A 24,717-nucleotide genomic window follows, 5' to 3' on the forward strand; every position below is an offset into this window, starting at 1 on the left:
ACAACATACAACATTTAGAACATGAACACATTTCATTGGTTCTTAACCTTTTAGATTTCAAGGCCTTGCATAATTAAAAAAAAAGACAATATTTAGCAACGCAGCCCCTATAGATTTTTGGCATTTATGTTTGCAAACTTTTTAATGTACAGAAACAAGTGTCAATATTAAATTAAACTATTTTTCTTATTTTCTTAACATATTTAAGTCACTGATTTATTGGATAAGGCTTTACAAATTATTTTATCTCAATAAATTAATAATAATAATAATAATAATAATAATACATTTATAATTTACAACAAAGAAAATGTTTTATAGCTTGACAAAAATATGTTACAAAAATATGTTTATTAAAGAAATTTCCTTGACTTTTAAAGATTTGATTATTTTCTATGATTTTCAACGTCTACAGATCACACTTTCACAATTAATTTGGTATACTTAGGTTTCTTTTTTATCATTTTTCATCTTGATTTTATTTTACTGACACCTCCTAGTGTAGGGCCGCTAGGAGGGTCTCAGGCCCCCTGGGTTGTTCTGAGCGTTTTAAAAGACCCATGCATGAAATAAAAAGTAACTTGATGCGAGCGGTGCGTGTCATGCAACTTGCACGTAACCAGTGGCAAATATTTAATCTATGCAGCAGCTTCGAATGAAGCACATTTTGGTATTTGTTCTCATCGTTCTTTTTGTCTAAAAATGCCACACGTTTAAAAACCAAAATAAAAAGGCTTTTTTTTTCTGTCCTGCTGTCAGAGGTCATTGCATGCAGTGAGGGCACACCAGACATTTTTGCCCTTCTAAGATTAGCAAGCGTGTGATCCTGCCTAATCCAACACAGACAATCAGTACCGGAAAAGCTGTTTATCTGTTACCCAGCATCACCCTCAATATCTCATAAAATCTACATTAAGCCGTCACCTCTCGCATACACTTTCATAGAAACAGCACCACAATAAACCGTACAACTCACAAACTAAGTGAACAACGCTTAGTATAAAATACTTAAACTATGTATTTTAACTAAAATATATAATCGCAATAAATACACTGTTTTATTACATAATTTAATAAGATACATTTTTTTAAATACTGCATCCCTTATGAATACATGTGCATGTTATGTAAACCTTGTTAATGAATGCGTCTTTATTTCTCTTTACAAAGACACTGCACAATATGCACATTTTTAAATATTTCAATAAACGAATAAGGTATATGGGTTGAATGGCAACCTTACCCAGGGGCACAAATGTCACAAGGCCCCTCCAACCCAGCCAGTGAAATTCATAAAGACACAATGCATTTCCCTTCAGTAATAAATAAATAAACCGAATCACATGAAACAAAACGTATATGCAACTATATAAAGTAAAATGGGCTTATTCAACACAAAGTACACAAATAAGTTAATTTAATATCACTCGTAATAAGATTCATAAGCACAGCCTCAATGCAGTACCATTGTGGGACAGAACTGTTCATCCGCAAAGGCACAATGTTGTTGACGTGCGCCACTGTGTCTCTATTTCTCCTCGTCGGTGCCGCGAGGTAGAAGCCGTTTTTTGGGGGCCATGATCCAAGCTAAGGCCACTGCTGCAGTGCCGTCCCCGCTCTGCCGTGAGAAACACAAGAACGTGGCCCACAGGAATGCCGAACAGCCCATGAATGCCGTCCTCAGATACAGAGGCATCAGAACAAAATTCAGAAACTGAAAGAAAGGTACAGGTCAATCAACGCAAAATAGCGATTAGATGGGAAAAATGAACCACGCGCTTGAAGAATATTGACAAAGCAAAGGATGAAGACGTGCCGGGTTTATCTGTGTTTATATGTTATATAGTGACTGAACGCAGTCCTTACCTGCATGAATGGCCAGTACATCAGTCCGGTCTGAAATGTAAAAATATATTTAGACAGTCATCCATAAAAAGCTACTTGTTCTCAATATTGTTTTAATAATAAATATATGACATTTATATTAATTCAAAAACAATACCATGGATTTGTTGCAATTTATTCATCATTTATTTATTCATTTTTTAACCTAATCCTAAACTCAACTGCACATATAGCATTTTGAACATGAGCCTAATAAATCACAAAATAAAATGACATTTTATCAGTGGATTTTGTGCATAATCTCGTATATTATACCTTTTGGCCTCTTTTTAAGTGACACTTCCATATTGAGAAAAGTAGGCTGTTCAGGGGTTAAGTGGTAAAAGAATACTTCTTTCTGGTGGTTCACCAAGGGCCTACCTTGTACGTATTAAAAAACTTTTCTCGCCAGTCTGCAAATATGTCCTCCTTGCCCTCCAAGAAACTCACACCTGTAAAGACAAGGAATCGGGCGATGAAACAAAACGCTTGTATTATTAGAGACCGGGACTGACTTTAGTCTACATCACCTGTGTAGAAGACACTGGTCGCCAAAGGTGAAGCAAAAGTTTGGTCCAAAAGCAGCTTGCGGAAAACCATACCGGCCGATCTTCCCGGGAAACGATGCTCTAAAGCTCGCAGCCAGAAGTAGTTGAAGTTGCCTTGGAAACTCAGCGCCACTATGGCCACGTTTCTCGTGTGCCTCCAGTCCATTTCTTCTCTCTGCGCGATCATGCACTGATGCACGAAGTCCCCGCCGGCGAACAAGCATCCGTACAGAGTCACATTGCTTATCCAAGGCAATACTTTTGCTCGCTTGAAAAAAGATTTTCTCATGTTCGCCAAACAGAAAGTGCCGTAGGCCTACTTCGTAACCCTTGCAGATGATGTCGATGGACAGGAAACGAAACTGCGGTGACCTGACATTGGCAGACGGCCGTGGATAAGCTCATAAAATACGACCTTTTGCTCTTCAAGTTACATGTTCAGTTAAACTCTGTAAGTCAGTCTGGTTGAGGATTTTTAAAAGGCGCACTAAATTACAGATTAATAGTTTGACGGCCCATTGTGACTCTTGGTGAACATCCTTCGGTTTCTAAACATTAGAAGATCATTACAAAGCACTGCCAAATAAAACACGGATCAATCGAGTACTTGGGCTCAGTCCATCTTCTCTGACTTTAAAAGAGACGAGGCAAAAAAATAAGAATTACGCTTCATTAATCCATTAGCAATTAAATTAAAAGGTTCCAGCGCGCGTTCATCCAGTGATCAGCAGTTTCCCGTTACTTAGTCAGGTGCTGCTCAAATCCCACATTAATCTGCCCGAGCGCTCCTGCGCCTTCATGGGCGCGCGCTTCGGTCTGATCTCTATGTAATAAAGATCGACCACATACTCAGTTAGACCAGGCACTAGCTTTTATGTTCGTGCGATTCACATTTATTGAGATTTTTAATGCGTACACTTTTTCTTCATATGCTCTAGCGACATATTGCTCATTTTAGGTTATGTGACACTGTTTGTTTGGTAGGCTACTAAGACGATAAGTCTAGAACATGCACGTAACAATATACGTAAACTTCCTAAAATGTTATTTTATTTTGTACTATACCTCTGGTTCTAAATATATTCAGGTAACACTTTACGGTTTATTAGTTAACAACATTAGCTAACATGAACTAACAATGACCGACTGTATTTTTATTAAGTAACATAAACAAAGGTAAATAAATACCACTGTTATATATATATATATATATATATATATATATATATATATATATATATATATATATGTGTGTGTGTGTGTGTGTGTGTGTGTGTTTACCTATTTTTTTAATGTTTTAGCCTACTTTTTATTATGAATCTGATATGTTTGAAATTATTAGATTTTCAACACTAAAAAGATATACGATTCAAATTAACAATATTTTTTATGGGTAACACTTTACAGTAAGTCATTTGTTATTAATGTTATTAACTAACATGACAAACTATAACAAACTATAAACAATGCATTTATTACAGTAGTATTTATCCAGCTTTGTTAATGTTAGTTAATAAAAATGTATTCATTATATATGTATATAATGTCACATAACCTAAAATGAGCAATATGTCGCTAAAGCATATAAAGAAAAAATGTACGCATTAAAAGTCTCAGTTAAATGTGGATCGCACGAACATAAAAGCTAGTGCCTGGTCTAACTGAGAATGTGGTCGATCTTTATTACATAGAGATCAGACCGAAGCGCGCGCCCATGAAGGCGACATTTATATAGATGTAATTGTGTGTGTGTGTGTGTGTGTGTGTGTGTGTGTGTGTGTGTGTGTGTGTGTGTGTGAGTGTGTACCACTTTCATAGACAATATTATATATATATATATATATATATATATATATATATATATATATATATATATATATATATATATATATATATATATATATATATATATTATGAGCTCAATCATGGCAACAACGAATATGGGCACCTTGCACCTTACTTTTATTTAATCATAAAAGGCATGTGATTACCATTCGAGATGACGCTATGACGTAAAAGGGTTGTCGAACCATACATTTATTTATTAGTTTTTATTTATGTATTTGTTTTGCAACGAACTGTTCAAATCAACCGATTGGGCTCGGACTCCACATCAGTTCACCGCATCCTTACATGTCTTTGCGTCGGGCTCAAGTGAGGAACTCACGAGACTGTAAAAGGGGGCGTGCGTTTAGGCTACGTCAGCGCTGCCAGCGTGGAGCGGCATGACACCAGGAAGTAACACAATTCAATTGACGATACAAACAACGAAGAGAGAGGGTATCCGAGCTGGATTTTGGGGCTTTTTGGATTTGCTTTCCTAAAACACCAAGCACGCCACGACGCACTGGGGGCACGCAGAGTCCCTGCGACTGGGTTTTCAACATTGCATGGATAAGCCGCCTGTGAAGGTAATGTGGAACGGCGCGTATCATTCCCTGAAGGACTCGCTCGTATGATTAAAGTGCAAGAAGCTTTATTCACTGTCATTGCCATGGGGAGCACGACACGGAGCTAATCCGGATTCATTAGAATCATTTGTATCGAGTATTTACATCCTACATATATAGTGATGCTATCTTTAAATGTGAAAGTGCCGGTGAAAATTGAAGTGTAAATAGGTGGTGGTCTGCAGACCGCTTTCACGTGCAAGTCTGATCTAAAAAAATCAGTTGTGTTGCAAAATGAAGCGTTGCGTTAGATCAGGATGCGCACGAGGACACGACATTAAAATTTCCTTGTGTGGACGAGGTGGACATACCAGATGAGCGCCAGTGTATTGAAATGAGCCTTGTCATCCGACAGGTTTGCTTCTCTTAACACGCCCCACATCCTGAATATCAGGAATTATAAGTGTAGAACTAATAAAGCAAGAATTGAGACAGCACTGCAGGCTCATTTCACGCAAATTAGCAGAGTTTACAAAGAGAAGTGCCTGTCAAATCTGCCAATCGCCCGTGTGTTGTTTACTTTGTGCTGTAATTATTACAAGAGGACAGAGGCCTGAATGTTTCCTCCTATCTCACAGTCAGTGAAAGTGCCCTACAGGTGAAATAGGATGAGTTTTGTTAAAGCTTGAGGAATCATTTTATTTGATGTGACAAGTAATGTGATATACATCCATTGTCATCACGTTTGCGAGTTCTCCAGTATTTCAGTGCAGTGCCCTTTGAAGATAACCCTATATATATGTGCTGTGTAATTGCAGATGATGGACCCTACACTTGCTGAGATGGGAAACCATCTCTCTGATGCCATGAAGATTTTGGAAAGTGGAAAACTGTGAGACTTCACCTTTTGTTATTACAATATTTTCAGAAATCGCATTTAAAATGCCAGTGCTAAGCTATCTTTATGTTATGTCGACGGTATTTAGTTTCACATAATATAACGTTGTTCGGATGTATCCAGGGAATCTGAACAGGGCAAAGAAAGAAGAAAGTTGAGTTGGAAAGACATTCCGGGGCCCTTGCAAGGAGAGTGAGTGAGACCTTTACACCAGTTCTTGTCATTCTCTGTAACTCTACCTTGTTTATTTCTAAGCCATATTTGTGGAGTTTAAAGTCACCGTATATTGGCAATAAAAAGCGCTTGAAGGCCTTTCTTATCCTTTTCCCTTTTCCGTATTTTTCTGACAGTGGACAGGATGTTGTCAGCATACTCCAGCTTGTCCAGAACCTGATGCACGGAGATGATGACAAGCAGGGTCATCGGTAGGTCACCACGCGCTCGTTTTCTCATCCTAAAGCCGAGAAATGAATCCCTGAAGAGTTACGAACTGGTTTATAATGAAAAGATATTAATACTTTTATTCAACAATGTTTTTATTTGACTTTATTTTACTGATTAACCAGACCTACGGTATGTTAAAATAGTCTTCAGGGTTGGTCTGCATATTGACATCCAGACCTGAACAGCTCCATTATATTGCACTGAGAGCATGTGTAAACCCCTCAGCGTATGTCATAAATCTATAAACGTCTGTTTAGCAGGATGCAGTATGTCGGAGAGCAGGGACACATGGCTCTATTGGGACACAGTCTGGCTGCATATATTTCTGTCCTGGAACGAGAACGATTGAGAAAGCTGACCACACGCATCCTGTCAGATACCACTCTCTGGCTCTGCAGGCTTTTCAGGTACGTTCGTGATTTCAGGGGTTTCTCTCTATTTAAAGCTATTTATAGGCACGTGTGTTAGAGCATTAATAATAGGCTCCACCTTTGGTTCGGCTCAGCAAATTTTATTGGCAGTGTCTTCACTTGAAAAGCTTAGGCGGCAAAACATTGAGCTTTTCATTAGAACAATGACAGATTTAATGCTGAATAAGAGTGGACAAGGGGAATCTTTATCATATAGATTCTTCTTCAGTGCTTTTCCGGTTTTAGAAGATGATTTTGAAGCAAATTATATGGTTTAAGCATGCACTGACAGTTATATACAGTTATAACGGTTTAAAAGGGTTTAAATAAAACACTAAATACTAAAATCGAAGATCATATTTAATTGTAGGTGTATTTAGACATCGTATTGTTACAATGAGCAGAACGAAATATCTACATTTTGAGATCTGTTAAAGATTACATTTAAAATATTTCAAATTGAATTATTTTTCGTAGATATGAAAATGGCTCAGCATATTTTCATGAAGATGACCGCGAGGGGCTGGTGAAGGTGTGTCGGTTGGCTATTAATACTCATTATGAAGACTACGCTACAGAGGGCTTTACGTTGCTCAGCTCTAAACATCCCGTGATTTACCAAAGTGCTGCATGCAGACCTGGCCTGGGACAACATCTCTGCAGCCAGGTACAATGTCACCTCCACGTCACATGTCAGTGCTGCAGGATCTGAAATGGTTCACATTACTGCACTATATAACCCCCCCCCACTTGCTTTGTACTGCTTGCTTTGATTAGACAACTTTTTATGTGTTTGCTTTTCAGCTGGGACTGCCTCTGTCAAGTCTTTGTATTGTGCCATGTAACACTATGTTTGGCTCCTTGCACCAAATGGTAGGTTATCACTTGGTAGAGAAGTTTAGCATTTGTTTAGTCTAGGTTGCTGATCAAACAATATCAAAGTTAATATTTTTATAAAAGCTGCGATTACTTTTTTTCAGGATTCTTTGATTAATAGAAAGTTCAAAAGAACAGCATTTATTTGAAATAGGATTTATTTAAAACACTGTCACCGTTGATCAATTTTATGAGTAGAATTTTTACCTTTAAAGTATTACTTTAATTGAAAAAAACCTTCCTTCCCCCGACATTATTTTAAACCAAGTAAAAAAATAAACAAGGAATTTGCCTTGGTGCATATGCAAAACACTGCGGACGGACACGTGTAACACATTAAATTGAAAGACATATGGAATAGAAGCTATTGATACAATTCATAGAAAATGTGTTAAAATGGCGTGTTTTAAAAGACTAACTCGTCTTTTCCCAGGATGTCGCATTGCTTGACAAGCTCATCAGAGATGATCGTGAATCAGGGAAGCTTCCGTTGCTGTTGATAGCGAATGCCGGTCAGTTCGCTGTTAGACCTTATTCATTCAAGCAGCGCAGTTTTTGCAAGCACTTGTTGGTTCTCAGTTTTGCATGCAATCGTTAAAATTCATTTTATCTCCCAGGAACGCCAGGTGCGGGTCACACGGACAAACTCAGTCGTCTGAAGGAGCTCTGCGTTCAGTACAGTATGTGGCTCCATGTGGAGGGGTTGGTATTAGCTTTTACATGAGTTACTTTTATCCATTTAAATAAACAGAATATGTTTTTTTAGTTAATATTCATTTGTAAATTTATTTTCTGTGTCGTTCTTTCAGGGTGAATTTGGCAACGCTTGTTCTCGGTCAGGTCTCTTCTACTGTCACGGTACGTTGTAGGTTCTCTTGGCCCAAATTTGTTCACATTTGTTTTTAGTCATGGAGTATGTGTTATTTTCTTCCTCTATCTATCAAGGCGGCCACAAAATGTGATAGTATGACATTAACTCCAGGCCCGTGGTTGGGTCTGCCGGCTGTGCCTGCTGTCACCCTTTACAGACATGAAGATCCGGCCCTAGTAAGTTTGGCTGTTATTTTAAATCCCAATAATCATTTTACAGTACAACATATTAAAATACAGCCCAAATATATGACCGTACTGTGTATAAATACTTGCTAATATGCTAATTATCCTCCCTGCCGGATGGGGGCAGTCTCTCACAGCAGGCCTGACGTCTAGCCAACCAGTGGAGAAGCTTCGGGCTTTGCCTCTCTGGCTGTCCCTTCAGTACCTTGGGCATGATGGGATTGTACAGAGGATTAAGCATGCCTCGGAGCTAGTGAGTACCCTGCCAACTTCATTTAGATAATCCGAAGCACTGTACTTTAAACACAAGAATTATACTCTGACCTTGTTGGGAATTGATCTGTTTCCCTGTAGAGTCAACAGCTGTTGGAGCATTTGAAGACACTGGCTTCGATAAAAACCTCGGTAGGTGAACTTGTTTTCATTCATTTAGCTGTATGTTGTTACAGAGTCTTTTAGTGTTACATCAGTCACCACAAAAAAAGAATGACTTTCAATCAAAATGATTTTGAAGCTTCTGCATACCAGTATTGTCCTGAGTTGGTGTTGCTTCCTTCATTTATTAAATGGATAGTTCACCCAAAAATGTCTTTAGTCAACCCATGTTGTTCCAAACCTACTTTCGTCCATGGAACACAAACAAAAAAAAAAGTTTTTTCCACAAGGATTTTCATTTTCGTACCTGCATGTAATGAAAATAAATAGGAACTGTAAAGAGATGCTCTTAAAAAGTAGCCTGTGTGATTTGTGACCTGTATTCTAAGTTGCTATACTAAAACTAAAATAAATGTAAATTAAAGTTGAATAGAAATATAAAAACAAGCATGTGACAATTACTAAGTTAAAAGTGAAGCTTTTATGCTTTAAAAAAATGATACAAATAAAAGCTAATTAAAATTACTAATATGTAATAGAATTGTATGACCAACTTTTACCCTTTTTGGTGAACTTTCCCTTTTAAAATCTCGATGACCTCATTAGCACCAAAAGGCATTTCTGCCATTTACAAGCTGACAGGCTCTGTATCAGTCAGCTGAAAACATTAATACATAATACATTTGGTAGCTTAACGGCACTACTCTTTGCCCTTTATCTGGCAGCTTCTTGAAATTTTGTCTCTCAGTGGCCCACTTTTTCCTGTCACTTTTAAGGCTTAAACCTTAAAAGCAAACACCTCTGTTCTGTGTCACCACCATTAGGATATCCTTGACAGTGAGGTGTCTCTCATCGAGGCTTTGCGCATGGTAAAGAGCAGAGTGTTCGTCATATGTTTGTTGGCGGTGTGGTTTGTGACCGTCAGCACTGTGTGCAGCTCTTATACTGTATACATAGTGTGGTAGTGAGCGTGGGTGCCTTGGTTTCAGGATGTGGTGTCTCATTCCCGGGTCCCTCCCATCTCCGGGGGCTCGCTGCGGGACGTGCTGGGCTCTCTTATACTCTCTATTGTAGGTGGGACCAACCCTCTGCCTGCTTGATCCCACTCCACTCCTTCTCCCTTTCACTCGCGCTGTTTCTCCACTGTTCCCTCCCTCACCATGTCCACCCATAAGTGCTGGTGCTCAGATTGAAGGCTTTTATTTGTGTAAAGGCCTGCCAGTGCTACAGGCATGTGCAAAAACATTTGAGAAATGTCACTTCACAGAGCTTGATGACTCGTTGGGCATCAACGCTAGACCTCGCTTTGGAGCAATGATGCAGCATCATGGGAACAGAGCAGAATTTATTAAATGGCCGTTTTGAGAGAAGAAGCAAAATTAAGTGGTGATGTTCCTGTGTGTAATACTAACACTCCTTTGTTCAAAATAAAGTTATTTATACGATAGCTACAACTACGTGGCCATAACAGGAACCACAGTACAACGTCTATTTAAAGTTTTTTGAGATATTGATGTAGAGAGATTTCATTTATTGTATATCTATATCTCATTTGCTTAACTTATGTTAGTGGTGGTTAGACATTTGTTCATAAAAATGTCCAGTAATCATGAAGGAAGCATTGTTTGATAATTATAACAATGGGCATTTATCCTGTAATTTAACGACATAATCATTTCTTTGTTATAACAAAGGTTCCAGCATCATTTAGACATTCCAGCAGCACTATTGCATGACTTTAGGTCATGTGCCACATTGTCCAGATTGACCTGCCAAACCAGTAGCTAGCAAACAAAAAGCCTCTCCATGACATTGCATCACAACATTTAAATACTAAACCAATCACAATAACATGGTAGTGCTCACAGCATGACATTAAGGCCTCCTGTAGAGAATGCTCATATGTGTAATAGGTGTTTTGAGACCCGTCCCCACCCTCTGTGTCTCTCTAATGTTTGTAGGTGGAGGATGAACTGAACTCCCCTGTAGTGGTGTTCAGGTTTTCACAAGACAACAGCACTCGTAAGTTTCCTTTTGTATGTGTGTGTGTTTATGCGTGTGTAAACTGTTAAACATTATTTAATTTAATTAATTTTTTTGAAAACGCTTATTTAGCTAGGTTAAATTGCCATCTAAGATGATCTTGTCATAATGTGAGAAATTATGTTTTTTGAGGAAAACATTCCAGGATTTTTCTCCATACTGTAGACTTCATTGGCGGCCAATAGGTTGTATGTCCAAATTGCGGTTTTACTGCAGGACTCTACATGATGCCCGCTGATGAATAAGTGTCTTATCTTATAAAAGCCTATACTTTTTAACCACAAATGCATGCCTTGTACTAGCTTGACCTCACATATTACGTAATCATGTTAGAAAAGTGTGACACAGGTGGAAGTACCAACCCAGTGTTTACATGGCAAACGTGCAAAGAAAATGAAACGCCCTTTACAAAACAAAGTAAAACGATGTCAAACTATTTTGAAGTTGGAGGAGATCCCCAACCATAACTTTTGAACCGGAGTACACAGACGAAGAGCTAACTGCACGTAATGTCTCATATGTGATTGCGTAATGCATTAAGTAGCATATATTTATAACATTATTTTATATATCGAAAAATTTTGTTTTTCAAGAAAATTACCAATTTTTTAGCTAGATGAGACCCTTATTCCTTGAATGGAACTGAGTAGTGCAGGTTGGACCTTCAACCAGCTGGAGAAGTCCACTGTACGGAGAAAAATTCTGGAAAGTTTTGAATTAAGACATTAATATTTTGAATAAATGCATAAAATGCCAGTTTTCAAAACTATCTCCTTGCCTTCATCCAATTCACAATGGTAAGTTTCTAGTAATGTTTTTTAATTTGAGTGGTACTGGTAGGAATTAGCGGGAAATTTGAGCTTTTTTCACAGCAGCTGGAATAATTAAACGTATCATTTTGCTGGTGGAATGTAATTTAAAAAAATTGACTGAAATGAGATTATATCCCAGTTTTAAATGTGCATCAGATCACAGAAATTCAATGTGGGATTACACAACATTTATATTTTTAAAAGAACCAGTTTTAGGGAGGAATAATTGGCTTATTGGGTTTAATGCTAATACACACTACATAGTGACTCATAGTCACGTAATGCTGATGTTAACATTAACAGTTCGAGAACAAAGTATAACATTTAATAAGAATTTGTACAGTTGCATGTAATGTGAATATGGTGACAAAGCTTTAAAGTGGCAGTAAAGACATTTATATTGTTATAAAAGATTTTAATGAAATGCTGTTCTTTTTTTAACCTTCTATTCATCAAAGAATTCTGGGAAAAAAAGGTTTCTACAGAAATATTATGCATATTATGGGTATATTAAAAGATATTGACTAAAATACATAAAACTTTTATTTGCAGCCTCAAGTGGTGGCTCAGTAGAAGGCTATCTTACGGGGGAAAGGGATATCCTTGATGCCTTTAACAGATGGGTAAATACTTCTCTCACAGTGTATTATAAGAAATAATTAGGCGGACTTGTGAGCATTTATAACAGAGAGCTGAGATAATTTTGAGTGACCCAACTGCTCTGATCTGATTTGACAGTTGGGTGAACAGTTGGCGCAGCAGGTTGCCCTAAGTGGTGTGGATGTGGTTGAGCTGGAAGATGAAGGCACATGTGTTCGCTTCAGCCCCCTCATGACCGCTGCAGGTAAGACATTGGGAGATAATCAAAATCGGGAATGCTAACACAATGCTCAGGCCCAAGACATACTGACTAAAGAACTGGAGAACTGCTAATGATAAATGCAGGTAATCTTGGGTTATGTGCAAGCACTAGGTTAATAAGACTATGTTAAGGGTTACTCCACCCCAAAATAACTATGTCGTTCCAAACCTGTAAAAGCTTTGTTTTTCTATGGAGCACAATTTAAGATGATTGGGATCTTGTGACTGTCTCATTGACTGCCAAGTGATGACCCTAAATAAAAGTATGAAAGACATTTTCAGAATAGTCCGTCTGCCATCAGTGGTTCAACCGTAATGTTATGAAGCTACAAGAATGCTGTTTGTATGTAAAGAAAATAAAAGCAATGATATTTCTTCAACAATTTGTCTACCTGTAGAACAACGTGTACATATGGTATGGCTGACACATACTGTGGATATTCTCCAAAATGATGCTACGGTGACTCTGAGATAATGTAGTGATGAATAAAAGTAGTTATTTTCTTTTTCATTGCGTTAAAGTATTATCAAAGCTTCAGGATGTACTCACAATTGGCACGGTTGCCACAAACCAAGCCCGATTGATTATCATTATAAATCAATGATTATCAAATTATCATTGTTTTTATGACTTGTCCATTGCTGTGCAGTGGTGAGACCCAATTTCTGGTAATTTATGCTAATAGTGCTGTTTTTGTGTGTAGCTCTTGGCACTCAGGAGAATGACGTGGCTGCACTGGTGGAAAAGCTGGGAGAGATGATTCCAGTGCTGAGCTGCACCCTACGCTTCAGACAGGACTTCAAGGATGAGGTTCTACAACAAGCTTCACTCACGTACATTGAAGACCAGAGCTGGCCTGGTCTTGGAAGTGTGAGGTGAGACTCTAATGCATGTGACTCGAGTCTACAGCACATTTTCCATTACTTTCATGCATTTGATAGATTATTTTATCCAAAGTTCTTTTTATACATTTAGTCACTTTTGCGTTCGTTGGAAAAAGAGAATGTGACCTATTCTGTGATAATAATATCCTCTATTCCTCATTCAACGAAGAAGGAAACTTGCATTGTTATATGGTTCCAGTGTAAAATGGTTACTTATTGTTTGTTTCTCTTTGAAAGGTTTGAGCCCAGAATCACAGACCTGGATGAAGACAAGAGACAACAGAGGGTGGAGAAGATCAACAGTGACTTGCTTAAGAGACTGATGGAGCTGGATACTGACCTCTACTTCTCTGATGGTAAATTCCTGATGGTCTTATGAATGACAGTTGTAGAATTGGTGTGATTCACTTGAACTCTGTGACCTTAAAACTTCTGTCTTGTGTGCAGGTCCTGAGTTTTGTGAGGACAAAAACTGCATATTCATTGGTATGGCAACAGAAGACCTGGATGTGGCAGAGTTGGTGGAAACTATAGTATCTATTGGAAGAGACATTGAAGAAAGTGGAAAGGTTTGCACTGACTTTTGTTTTGGATTGGTGTTTAATAATTGAAGCCGAAAATGAAAAGCAAAAACATAAGATATAATGCATGTGTGTATGTTTGTGGCTAGTTGTTTGAGAACATGACCGAGGTTGTGAGAAGAGGCATACAGGAAGCTGAGCAGCAGCTTCTGAAAGCGAATGAAGAAAAACTTATGGAGGAGGTAAGTGAATAGGTGGACAGTGGAGTCTGATCGTCTGAGATCACAAGATATCATTTTAAACTTGGAAAAATAAATAAACTTGATGACATAAAATGGAAGAGGGAATATTTAAAGGGGTCATGAACTGTCATTGTTTTTATTTTGTACTCTGAAGATGACTTATGTTAACGAGATGATTTTTACATCAAAAAGCATAATTAAGAAGTTGTACATTTACACAATCTGTCATTTTTGGCAGACTGGCTTCAATACGAGCTGTTTTTAGACCAACGAGAGAGTTCTGAAACTTACAGGATGTTTTTATAGAACAATGACATGTAGTATATGTCAAAAGATCAAGGCAATTTTTTTTTCCTTTTACTTAATTTATAGCTTTTCGTATGTGATATTTTGCATGTGAATCATGTGAATAATGATCAAGACAAACTAAATATTCAAACATTTGGAAATTAACTTTCCATTTCAAAAATGCTGGTTATGTAATTCTAATAATTAATTAATGATGAAATCATGAAAAAAATGTGCTTTTCAGGGTGTACTTCGACAGATCCCTCTGGTGGGCTCTGTGCTTAACTGGTTCTCCCCAGTTCAGTCCTCTGTCAAAGGAAGAACTTTCAACCTAGCTGAAGGTATAGATATTTTATTAAAGTATGTAATGCACAAATATGATATTATATATATATATATATTATATATTATTTTTTATTTTTTATTATTTTTTTATAACATCTGTTTTGCCTCCATAGGTTGTCTGGACAGCACGGAGCCTGTTTATTCTATTAAAGCACAGATGAATAAAGAAGCTTCCCTCGATTCCCCCAAGTCCGTCACCAAACGGTTTCCAGGTAACGGTAACATCTTGATCTAAGATCAGTGTGACCCTAATTACACCTAATTACTACATGTCTACTGAATAATTAAAACACATTTGGTCTGTCGCTGATGTTTACAGATCTTTTAGGTTAATCAAACCATGTTATTCACAGGCCAAAAACTCTTCCGTCGGCACGGAGCCGGCTCAGACTCTGTCAGTGATACCAGCTCCGTCAGCCAGCTAGATGAATCATTCAGGGAAACGGCACCCGTTCAGGCCAGTGATGCAGAGGAGGCAGAGGTCCCTCAGGAGCGTCATGTCCACATAGAGGAGGAAACGGTTTTGTCAGACCAGCGTGTACCAGAGGGACAAGAGACAGAGAGTGTAGACACCCTTAGATAAGACCACTCCTAAAGGGATGTCCAGGAGGTTGGCTTTGTTTCATGGAGCGATATGCATCCGTGACCTTGATGCCTTGAGCAAACCACTCTTGAAATTAGGGAAAGAAGCAGCTTTAAATGCAAGTAACAAAAACACTGGAATTTCACTGAAATAATGTCTGAATACACATCCCTTTTTTTATGTAATCAGTTGCACATTTTTAAGGTTTGGATAATCGTATGTTATAGGGTCTCCTCACAGTTCTTTATGTGCACTGCCAGTATATCCTTCCATAATAGGTGACACAGCCATTACGTTTAGGTTTTGAACGCTTATCTTTGTCATCTATAGGCTTGTCTGACAGGTTTTTCTGATCCATTTCCACACATTATTTACACAACGAAAGGGCTATTGTGGCCTTACCGTCATGTACATTAATGTCAGAATGTCTTGTTTGCCAAAAGTTGGTGTGGCTTTATGTAGTCTCCACAGGCAGACGTGTGAGAAGGAAAGTTGATGCTTGACTCATGCAGCAGTTTCTAATCAAATGATAGCCTTATTGCACTTTTATGTACAGAATGTCACACTTTAATCAGAACAGCAGAATATTTATTTATTCTATAAATAATTATCTTGGAGGACATTAGGCTATTTAGAGATGAGTAACATTTGCTATATAAAGTCTAAAGTATGTTTAAATCAAACAGATATCCATCCAGAACTTTTGGCTTTACCAATAGTGAAATGATGATAATTATATACTGTTCTCACTGTGAAGAATGTTTCAGAGATGTCTCTTTTGAATAATTGTTACATTTTTGGATGTGTATGAAGGCTAAAAATAATGTACTGAGATGAAGATCCTTATTTGTTGTTTACACCAATGTTAATTGTTTTAGCACATACAAAAAAAAGCTTTGCTACTGGGGAATTTATGTAGTTTCATTTAGCATATGAATATTGTGTGAATTATTAATGAGAAGTAAATTCATTACAGTTAGAACACGTCCATCCATATTTTTGGGGGTGCGTAAAGTGCTCTTTTCGTAACTGTGCTTCCTTACTGAATAATGTAATTGTAGATCTGCTCATCTTTTCAAAATTATTCTGTCTTAACTGGTGCAATAAATCATTGGGGGTTTTCTTTGGGGAGATGAGTGCTGACTTGAAATGTGTCAAAAGTAAGAATAGTGTTTTTTTTTTTTAATATAATTACAGTTTTATTTTACAATGAGCAGTTATGTAAATGACAATAAAGAAAATGGTCCTAAAACAAAAATAAGAGGAGTTTGGAAGGTTTTTTTTAACTTTGTTCTGAACGTTTACATAATTTAAGGAATTTTGCTTTATCACATAATTAAAAGCATCAAAAAGCTAAGATTCAAATACATTTTAGAATTACTTTAAAACAACACGTTTTTAGATGTTTCATAGTTGATGTAAAAGGAAATAGTCTCTTCGGTAGTTTTAAAAGAGGTCAGCAAACGATCGGGTTCATCCATAATGCGGAAATGTAGTTTATTATCGACACCGCTCAGGCGCCTTTCGCGTTCTTTCGAGAAGCAAAACCAACTACATTTCCCAGAATCCAACACGATGTTGCTTCACGAGGTCAGGGGAATCGTCAGCACACACGAGGACTCATTCCGAGTGCTTAGTCAAACCTCCCTTTTCCCTCGCCCCTCGCTGAGAGACACCGGCTGTTTGATTTCAACCAAACGGGGGAAGGCCACGGTGCGTTAACATAAAGTTTTCACGACGCACGGGGTGACCTTAATAGCGGCTAAGGCCGGACACAAAAGTGATCAAGTCCGTGGCTTGAAAGCGTGTGTGTGGAGCAGCTGTGTGGCGATGGACGCGATAGACACTGCCCCTGATTCCTGGGATCAGGAGGACGATGGCGAGGCCCAGGTCGACGACCAACTTTCCAAGGCTTTTTCTACCACCCTAAACGTGGACGCCAAGCCGTTTGTCCCCAACGTGCACGCCGCGGAATTCGTCCCGGGCTTCCGACAGAAGAGCTCCACGGAAACGGCGGAGTCAGCGGGTGAGTTCCCGGTTTTTAACGACTGTTAGCCGCGCTAGCTGTTAGCCGCACACACGCTTGTTCGAATGAGCCTAGCATGGATGCTAACGTAACACCAGAGTTACCGTCAACGGCTCGAAGCGGAAACGGGGCCAACGTGTAATTTGCGATTGAACAAGCTGAAAAACTTTCTTGACGTGAATAAGAAGTGTTCATTTACAGCCTCCCGTGCTAGAAACGGATTCAATTTAGTGGAGACTTTGTGTGTAGCTGTTTGTAAAGCAAATTTAGACGTATAACAATATATAACTGGATGGCGACAAAGAATTAAAAGTGTATTCGGGTAACTTTTTGGTTGATTGGACAGCTTTAGACACGTTACCGCATTTTTAGTCGCATACGTGAACTTACAAGAAAAGGTCCTCGCGTTTGTTTGCATGACAATATCATCGATACTGATGATCAGAGGCCTGGCGCTTCAAAAACAACCATTTTTTCTCTTGCTTGACTGCTTTGTTTGAGGGGCCTTTTTTGGCTGATTGTTTAAGGGTGGGGTTTGGCCCCCATGCTGTCTTACTGCAAACGTGATGTACCATTATGTGTTGGGCTGTTACAGTGTAACAATGAAAGTCAGGTGTTGGTCCGATCCGCTTAAATCTGTTGATGAAGCTGTTCACCATCATCTGTACACATTCAGAGGTATTTACCACCTAGAATCTGGCTGATGACAAGGAAGCTACAGGTTTTCATTACAGCTAAGTTTCAAAAATCTTGCCTGAAGCCTTTATGCCAGCTGTTGTATTTGACTACAAAGTGTTTATAAGGTACACACTGGAGGTCTTCTGAGAAAGATCAATGCAGCGTGTAATGGAGGTAAACTCAGTGATGTGGTCCGATGTGCTTATTAAACTTTTCCTAGCTTATTTGACTATAAACTAAAAATATAAAGAGAGGTATTTTTTAAGACACAACTGTATGGTTCTCAAACTATTTATTTTGATATATGATTGTTACAAAATAATAAAAATGTTTTTGTCTTACCACAAGTAAAAAAGATGCCATTCACATACTATTATTTCACAGTGCACAGCATGTTGTCTGTAAATGTGTTGAATGTTGACTTTTTTTTTTAATGATTATTTTTGGTAACTAGAACTATCCTGTGTAATTACAGCTGTAAAAATAAGCATTTTATATTCCTGCAGGTCCCGATGCAGATGCCAATGTGGAAGTATCAGAGCCCGAGGGTAAGTAAATGCTGAGACGCGCAACCACAGTTTGCTTCACATCCCTGTAATAATGATAATAAACCTACAGATGAGTCTCTAGCTAGTAACTTTCCCATTTCCAACAATCTTAGAGTTCTGTTCACACCAAAATGGATGTTTTGTGTGAATAATTCAATGCCATATACATTTTATTTAATTTTATATATGCATATATAACATAGTGACAGGTTTCATCTTGCCATGAATATAACCACTGTTGTTAACATGCATTTAGATAAACATTTTAACAATTAAACAAGGAATAATGTTAATGCTTCTGTTTAAGTAGAACTTGAACAGAAGAACCTGTTTTAAAAAACCTGTTCAACCAATACAATCTGTGTTCTCGGTCATGAGCTCAGAGACTCCATGACTTGGTGGCGCTGATGACTCAAATATTTCGTTAAATTATGCTCCATTTAGGTCTATATCTAAACTGCTGTTTGAAACATTTTCACATTCTCAGTGAGAAGCTGGTAACATAAATGGAAAGTTGCATAGCGATTTATTAACTGGGGTGTCTCTTGACTTCTGCTCCAGCGCCACCAACTGCCAGAGAGCAGGTTTTCATTTACCCCTATTTGCCTTTTTTGTGTGTGTGTGTGTGTGTGTGTTAGATTTAATTTTTATTCTAAGAATTCTTGAATGTATTATTAATAGCCATTTTATTAAACTTTGTAGTTAAAATGTTCTAGTGGTTTGTTGCATTTATTTATATATGTATGTGTGTTTTTGTGTTTTCATGCTATCATGATTTGTACGTTTTGTTGTGGTTCAAAATAGCTTTTAGGCACAATTGTTGACACCAAACACAGCTGTATTAGTTAGAAAGGAAATGACTGAAGTTATTAACGCATGACCTACAGTGATTGGATAAACAGTGTAAAATGACAATGTTGCCTTTGACCTCAGCTCCGCCCATGGAGAATGGTGATGCAGAGATGGCAACAGATGACACCTGGGAGCAGAAAGGGAGTGAGCCTAGTAAGGCTGAGGCAGAGCCTGGAGGCACCCCCGGGGGCGACGGGGGTCAGGCTGAAGAAGACTCCCCTCAAGAGGAAGGAATGGAGGAGGAGGAAGAAGTAGTGCCAACACCTAAAGTTGTCCCCACACAGCCAAATGCCCCCAAGAAGGAACATGTTAATGTGGTCTTCATTGGCCATGTCGGTTAGTGTTTGCATACTGCATTTACATGTATTTGATGCCTGCTTAAATTTAGTGTTGCTTTTTTAATGTTAAGGGTATGTTTAGTTTTTCATTCCTTATATAGTATATAGCTGAGGTTATGCAGAATTATAATTTGTATGTTGGATCTTCATGCCATTTCTGTACATTTCTATCTTGAGCTTCCATTTAATTTTTCTCTAAATAAGACGTTCTAGTAATGTCACAGTTTCATCTCATTTTTTGTACTTTGCTCTAATTGGCTTGGATTTGTTATATAACCTTTTTATTATTAATCAGTTACCGTCAAGGCATCTCAGTTCATACATTTCTCCAGAGCATCATGGGAAACACTTTTAAAACATCTTTACAGAACAGAATTCTACCATCTTTATCTGTTCTGGCCTCACCCTGTCTCTCTCTTATCTCATTTTCCTCCAGATGCTGGCAAGTCAACTATTGGAGGACAAATCATGTGAGTTGTTGATTTTGTCGCAGTGTTTTTAGCAGATATTGTTGGTTTTTCCTTCCAGCGTTTCTGATAGCTTCTATTTTGCCTCTCCTCCGCAGGTATTTAACAGGAATGGTGGATAAACGAACTCTTGAGAAGTATGAAAAAGAAGCCAAGGAGAAGAACAGGGAAACTTGGTAATTAGCTATGTTTAAGTTTATATTTAGGTGTAAGTATATTTACCAGAACATCTAGTGGGCAGTCAAACAGATTCGCTCCAAACACAGCTAAAACTCGTGTAACACTTCAATATGTTTTTTATTTTTTTTTAAGGTACCTCTCTTGGGCCCTTGACACAAACCAGGAGGAAAGAGACAAAGGAAAGACTGTGGAAGTTGGACGTGCATACTTTGAGACTGAGAAAAAACACTTTACCATTCTGGATGCACCAGGCCACAAAAGCTTTGTGCCCAACATGATTGGTGGAGCTTCACAGGCTGATTTGGCAGTGCTGGTGAGTCATAGCATTGAGTAGGCACTCAAAAACAGCCGTGAGAAATGTCCACTCATACTACCTGCAATTCAGAAAATCTCCAAGGACCCTGTGAGCTGGTTGAATTTTGTAATACGACACAGTAGGGGGCGATATTTGAATACCAATGTAAACCTGCAGCTCAATGATCATACTATCATCCTAAATTCTATGTGATATTAGTCATTTATTTGTTTAATATTTGGGGCAGAAAGGGGGGATAGTATGCACATTAGGGTGGAGGCTATGGTTCAAAAGGCCTGACGTTAACTCACAAATCAGAAACTACTGTCTGTTCATTCACTTCAGCCTGTGACTTAATTTTTTTTTTATTATTTCTGTCTGAAGGTAATCTCTGCAAGGAAAGGAGAGTTTGAAACGGGCTTTGAGAAAGGAGGCCAGACGAGGGAGCATGCCATGTTGGCCAAAACTGCTGGAGTCAAACATTTGATTGTACTTGTAAACAAAATGGATGATCCAACAGTGAACTGGAGTCTGGAGAGGTCAGAAGATGGACGTTTGTATACAGAGACTGTATTGTATTTTACGTGCTTTTGTGAAAAAATTGTATTGAGTGGTTATTCTTACACTGCTTGCACATAGGTACGAAGAATGTAAGGAGAAACTTGTTCCATTTTTGAAGAAAGTTGGGTTCAACCCCAGGAAAGATGTTCATTTCATGCCATGTTCGGGTCTTACTGGGGCCAATCTAAAGGAGCCAGCGGAGTTCTGCCCTTGGTATACGTAAGTGTGTGTGAATTTGTGGTTATTTGGTTTTTGTTTGAATGCTTTCTGAAAAGTATAAAAATAAATTGATGACTTTCAACATTTTTCACTTCAAGCCGTCCTTTCTAAGCTAAAAAATGTCTATGTAATAAGAATGAATAAACTCTAAAATATGATATTAGTTTATTATTGTACTTTCTCTCATTTAATATTTAAATTTAGTTCTGTTACCATAGGCTTTATGGTACTTACTGGGGCCCCTTAGAAGTTAGTCGAGATGACCTGATTGTCCAGGGTAAAAAAAAGTACATGAATAATGTGTCTCATTATTGTGTTTTATGGACAGAGGGTTACCATTCATTCCACATCTGGACAGTTTGCCAAATTTCAACAGATCAAGTGATGGACCAGTCAGGTTACCTATAGTAGACAAATATAAGGTATGTAGAGTGGAAAGAAAAAGAAAAATATACATATGTATATGTGGTTTTTCCCCTTACCTTGAATTGTATAAATACATCATATGTCATGCATGACTTTCATTTATTTCATTGTTCTGTCTAGAAAATCTTTTGTCCCTTCATATGGTTTTGTTTATAAAAAAATGTATTTGCAGGACATGGGCACTGTGGTATTGGGAAAATTGGAGTCAGGATCAATCGGCAAAGCTCAGCAGCTTGTAATGATGCCCAACAGGGTAAGATTGTAACATAACCCTTTAAAACATCAGGTTTTGTGGGAAGAAATGGCTGACGTATATCTGTGCCCATCTCATCTGCGTGCAGCACACTGTGGAGGTGCTGAGTTTGCTCTCCGACGATGTTGAAACCGATGACGCTGGCCCGGGAGAGAACTTGAAGTTGCGACTCAAAGGCATTGAAGAGGAGGAGATCTTGCCAGGCTTCATCCTCTGCAATGCTGAGAACCTTTGCCACACTGGGCGCACTTTCGATGCCCAGGTCAGTGTACTGTAATGAAAAGAGAGATCCAGCTTCAATACAAGCTATATCAGTATGTGAACCTAGACTACAAAACCAGCCATAAGGGTCAGTTTAATGAAATTGAAATGTATTTATCTTCTGAAAGCTGAATAAAGCATAAATAATTAATGGTTTGATAGGATACAACTTAAATCAAAATATGGAATCTGAAGGTGTCTAATCTAATCTAATTATTGAGAAAGTTACCTTTTCAATTGTTCAAATTAAAATCCTTAGCAATGCATGCTACTAATCAGGAAATGAATTATATTTACAGTAGGAAATGTACAAAATATCTTCATGAAACATGATCTTTGCTTAAAATTCTAGTGATATTCGGCATAAAGAAAAATGACTACTTTTGACTGGTTTTGTTGTCCACGGTCACAAATGATTACTCAGTTTTCATGGTTTTTGTTTTGCAGTACTACATATTGTGCTTTTGTCTCTGCCATTTCAGATAGTCATCATTGAACACAAGTCAATCATCTGCCCAGGTTACAATGCAGTTCTTCATATCCACACCTGCATTGAAGAAGTGCAAATTACGGTAATTATTTATTGTTTAAATGTTTTATTTTGTGCATAAATTCTTTTATGGTGTAACTAATCTGTGACTGTAAGCCTGTAGACTTTAGCTCGAGTGAGTGCCCTCATTTACAGCTAGTTCTGTATCAAAGTGGTTTAAATGTGCCTCTGGCCCCTTTACAGGCCTTAATCTGTCTGGTAGACAAAAAGACGGGGGACAAGAGCAAAACACGACCCCGCTTTGTCAAACAGGACCAGGTGTGCATTGCTCGCCTGAGAACAGCTGGGACCATCTGCCTTGAGACCTTCAAAGATTTCCCTCAAATGGGACGCTTCACCTTACGAGATGAAGGTGAGAGAGGATGCTATTAATAAAAGCACCTGTCTAACTGGTCTTCGACTTGGATTTTTCACTTTATACGATCTGTTAATGTTTTGTCTTTTAGGGAAAACCATTGCCATTGGAAAAGTGTTGAAACTTGTTGCCGAGAAGGACTGAAAAGAAAGGTTGATGGTTCTGAAACGACTGACCAAGGCGGAGGTAGATGCTGCTTCAGCCGCAGCACACTTCATAGCCCTCCTGTCCTTTCTCCTCTCCGCCTCCTGAAGACCAGCTTAAAAAACTTCTCTTAAAGAAATCTGTTTTTAAGCAAATGAAAATGAAATCAAGTCCACATGTGTCAGCTTTCTCATATTGAGAGCTCAGCGATGCCATTGTTTTAGGTTCTCCCCCATGACCTGTTCTTCATCAATCTGCACATGTTAAATGGCAAGAGATCTAGCTCCCTTCCAACCTTTTTTTTTTTTTTTTTTTTTTTTTTTTAATTTTTCTTTTCGCTTCCATCAGAGAAATATAATGGCAGCAGATACAGTAAACGTATGTGGACCAAGATTTGCTTGTTAACATAAAGTGATTTTTGAGCAGTAAAGTTTGAATGATTAACCAATTGAAACCAAAATGTTAATATCTTGGTTGTACATGTCTCCCATTGCTTATTCCCATTTTGGTTTCTGTTCACATAACGTTCTTGCAAAGTGCATGAGCGTGTTCACGTTATTAAAGCATCTTCTATGACAATAAAATATAAAATTGGGGAAAAAAAACGATTTGTTTTTCTTTTGTGCCATTATTTTTAGGGGAAAAAAGGAAGTAAATGTGATAGAAATTAATTATCTCTGTCCTCCTTAATTTTAAGGATGTTTCAGTAATCCCTTTTTTAAAAAAATGCATTCATCTTTGTTGCTATAATTCATTTTAAACTCAATTTTTATTGCATAGTCAAAGACAGAAATGCTAACTATTATGCAGTACTGATTCCTATATCACTGAATACATATTGTCTACAAACTTCAATATTTTCATTGTTTAATTATATAAAGCCCTCTGCAAAATATGCAAAAGATTTGTTTTGAACTATGTTTAGCCCTTTGCCTAAGCCAGTTGCAATGTGATTTTTGTGTTTGTGGGTGCAATTACTCTGAGACGCAAATAGGGCAGTGTGGTCCAGCTCCAGATGTTCGTACTGACACACCCACAGGGAGTGGCTTTCTCTCCACTGTGTTTTGTGGATAAATACAGTAACTGGTGGGCAGAAGTGGAAC

General features: G+C 38.0%; 3 protein-coding genes across 8 annotated transcripts; 2 read left to right on the forward strand and 1 right to left on the reverse strand.

Moving 5' to 3' along the window:
- Positions 1-1,262: 1,262 nt before the first annotated feature.
- mpv17l (MPV17 mitochondrial membrane protein like) lies at positions 1,263-3,140 on the reverse strand. The gene is made up of 4 exons (XM_043234927.1): positions 2,415-3,140; positions 2,266-2,336; positions 1,867-1,896; positions 1,263-1,714 (listed from the first exon to the last, which is right to left on the reverse strand). Exons 1-4 carry the CDS (start codon positions 2,719-2,721, stop codon positions 1,529-1,531), a joined length of 594 nt encoding a protein of 197 aa, XP_043090862.1. The 5' UTR covers positions 2,722-3,140; the 3' UTR covers positions 1,263-1,528.
- Positions 3,141-4,635: 1,495 nt separating this feature from the next.
- On the forward strand, positions 4,636-16,719 carry pdxdc1 (pyridoxal-dependent decarboxylase domain containing 1). 6 transcript variants are annotated; one of them, XM_043234912.1, is made up of 24 exons: positions 4,636-4,843; positions 5,641-5,714; positions 5,844-5,912; positions 6,071-6,145; positions 6,422-6,571; positions 7,052-7,241; positions 7,379-7,447; positions 7,884-7,962; positions 8,068-8,152; positions 8,260-8,308; positions 8,396-8,497; positions 8,634-8,759; positions 8,861-8,911; positions 9,706-9,750; positions 10,843-10,903; positions 12,289-12,359; positions 12,475-12,580; positions 13,302-13,473; positions 13,720-13,838; positions 13,930-14,051; positions 14,153-14,245; positions 14,778-14,874; positions 14,992-15,090; positions 15,232-16,719. In XM_043234912.1, the coding sequence occupies exons 1-24, from the start codon at positions 4,823-4,825 to the stop codon at positions 15,459-15,461; spliced, it is 2,355 nt and encodes a 784-aa protein (XP_043090847.1). In that variant the 5' UTR covers positions 4,636-4,822; the 3' UTR covers positions 15,462-16,719. The 6 variants fall into 6 exon arrangements, with proteins under 6 accessions (XP_043090847.1, XP_043090848.1, XP_043090851.1 ...); XM_043234913.1 differs by having other exon boundaries at positions 6,425-6,571; XM_043234916.1 differs by lacking the exon at positions 7,379-7,447.
- Positions 16,720-17,059: 340 nt separating this feature from the next.
- Positions 17,060-24,219, forward strand: gspt1l (G1 to S phase transition 1, like). Its single transcript, XM_043234925.1, has 14 exons — positions 17,060-17,487; positions 18,672-18,713; positions 19,647-19,901; positions 20,340-20,373; positions 20,469-20,546; positions 20,683-20,863; positions 21,230-21,384; positions 21,485-21,625; positions 21,954-22,047; positions 22,224-22,304; positions 22,393-22,566; positions 23,048-23,137; positions 23,299-23,467; positions 23,562-24,219. Exons 1-14 carry the CDS (start codon positions 17,292-17,294, stop codon positions 23,612-23,614), a joined length of 1,743 nt encoding a protein of 580 aa, XP_043090860.1. The 5' UTR covers positions 17,060-17,291; the 3' UTR covers positions 23,615-24,219.
- Positions 24,220-24,717: the final 498 nt, after the last annotated feature.

Source organism: Puntigrus tetrazona, chromosome 3 (genome assembly GCF_018831695.1).
Source record: "Puntigrus tetrazona isolate hp1 chromosome 3, ASM1883169v1, whole genome shotgun sequence".
In the NCBI taxonomy this organism is placed as follows: domain Eukaryota; kingdom Metazoa; phylum Chordata; class Actinopteri; order Cypriniformes; family Cyprinidae; genus Puntigrus; species Puntigrus tetrazona.

What these genes read in the sequence shown, in the direction of transcription:
- mpv17l (XM_043234927.1), bottom strand. Translation starts at nt 2,721, where the DNA reads ATGAGAAAATCTTTTTTCAAGCGAGCAAAAGTATTGCCTTGGATAAGC. An exon ending in AGTTTTTTAATACGTACAAG is followed by an intron (nt 1,897 to 2,265) that starts GTAGGCCCTTGG and finishes TTTACATTTCAG; the next exon opens with ACCGGACTGATGTACTGGCC. An exon ending in TGTACTGGCCATTCATGCAG is followed by an intron (nt 1,715 to 1,866) that starts GTAAGGACTGCG and finishes CCTTTCTTTCAG; the next exon opens with TTTCTGAATTTTGTTCTGAT.
- pdxdc1 (XM_043234912.1), top strand. Translation starts at nt 4,823, where the DNA reads ATGGATAAGCCGCCTGTGAAG. An exon ending in GATGACAAGCAGGGTCATCG is followed by an intron (nt 6,146 to 6,421) that starts GTAGGTCACCAC and finishes ACGTCTGTTTAG; the next exon opens with CAGGATGCAGTATGTCGGAG. An exon ending in TCATCGAGGCTTTGCGCATG is followed by an intron (nt 9,751 to 10,842) that starts GTAAAGAGCAGA and finishes TAATGTTTGTAG; the next exon opens with GTGGAGGATGAACTGAACTC.
- gspt1l (XM_043234925.1), top strand. Translation starts at nt 17,292, where the DNA reads ATGGACGCGATAGACACTGCCCCTGATTCCTGGGATCAGGAGGACGAT. An exon ending in GAGTTCTGCCCTTGGTATAC is followed by an intron (nt 21,626 to 21,953) that starts GTAAGTGTGTGT and finishes TTTTATGGACAG; the next exon opens with AGGGTTACCATTCATTCCAC. An exon ending in GGCGCACTTTCGATGCCCAG is followed by an intron (nt 22,567 to 23,047) that starts GTCAGTGTACTG and finishes CTGCCATTTCAG; the next exon opens with ATAGTCATCATTGAACACAA.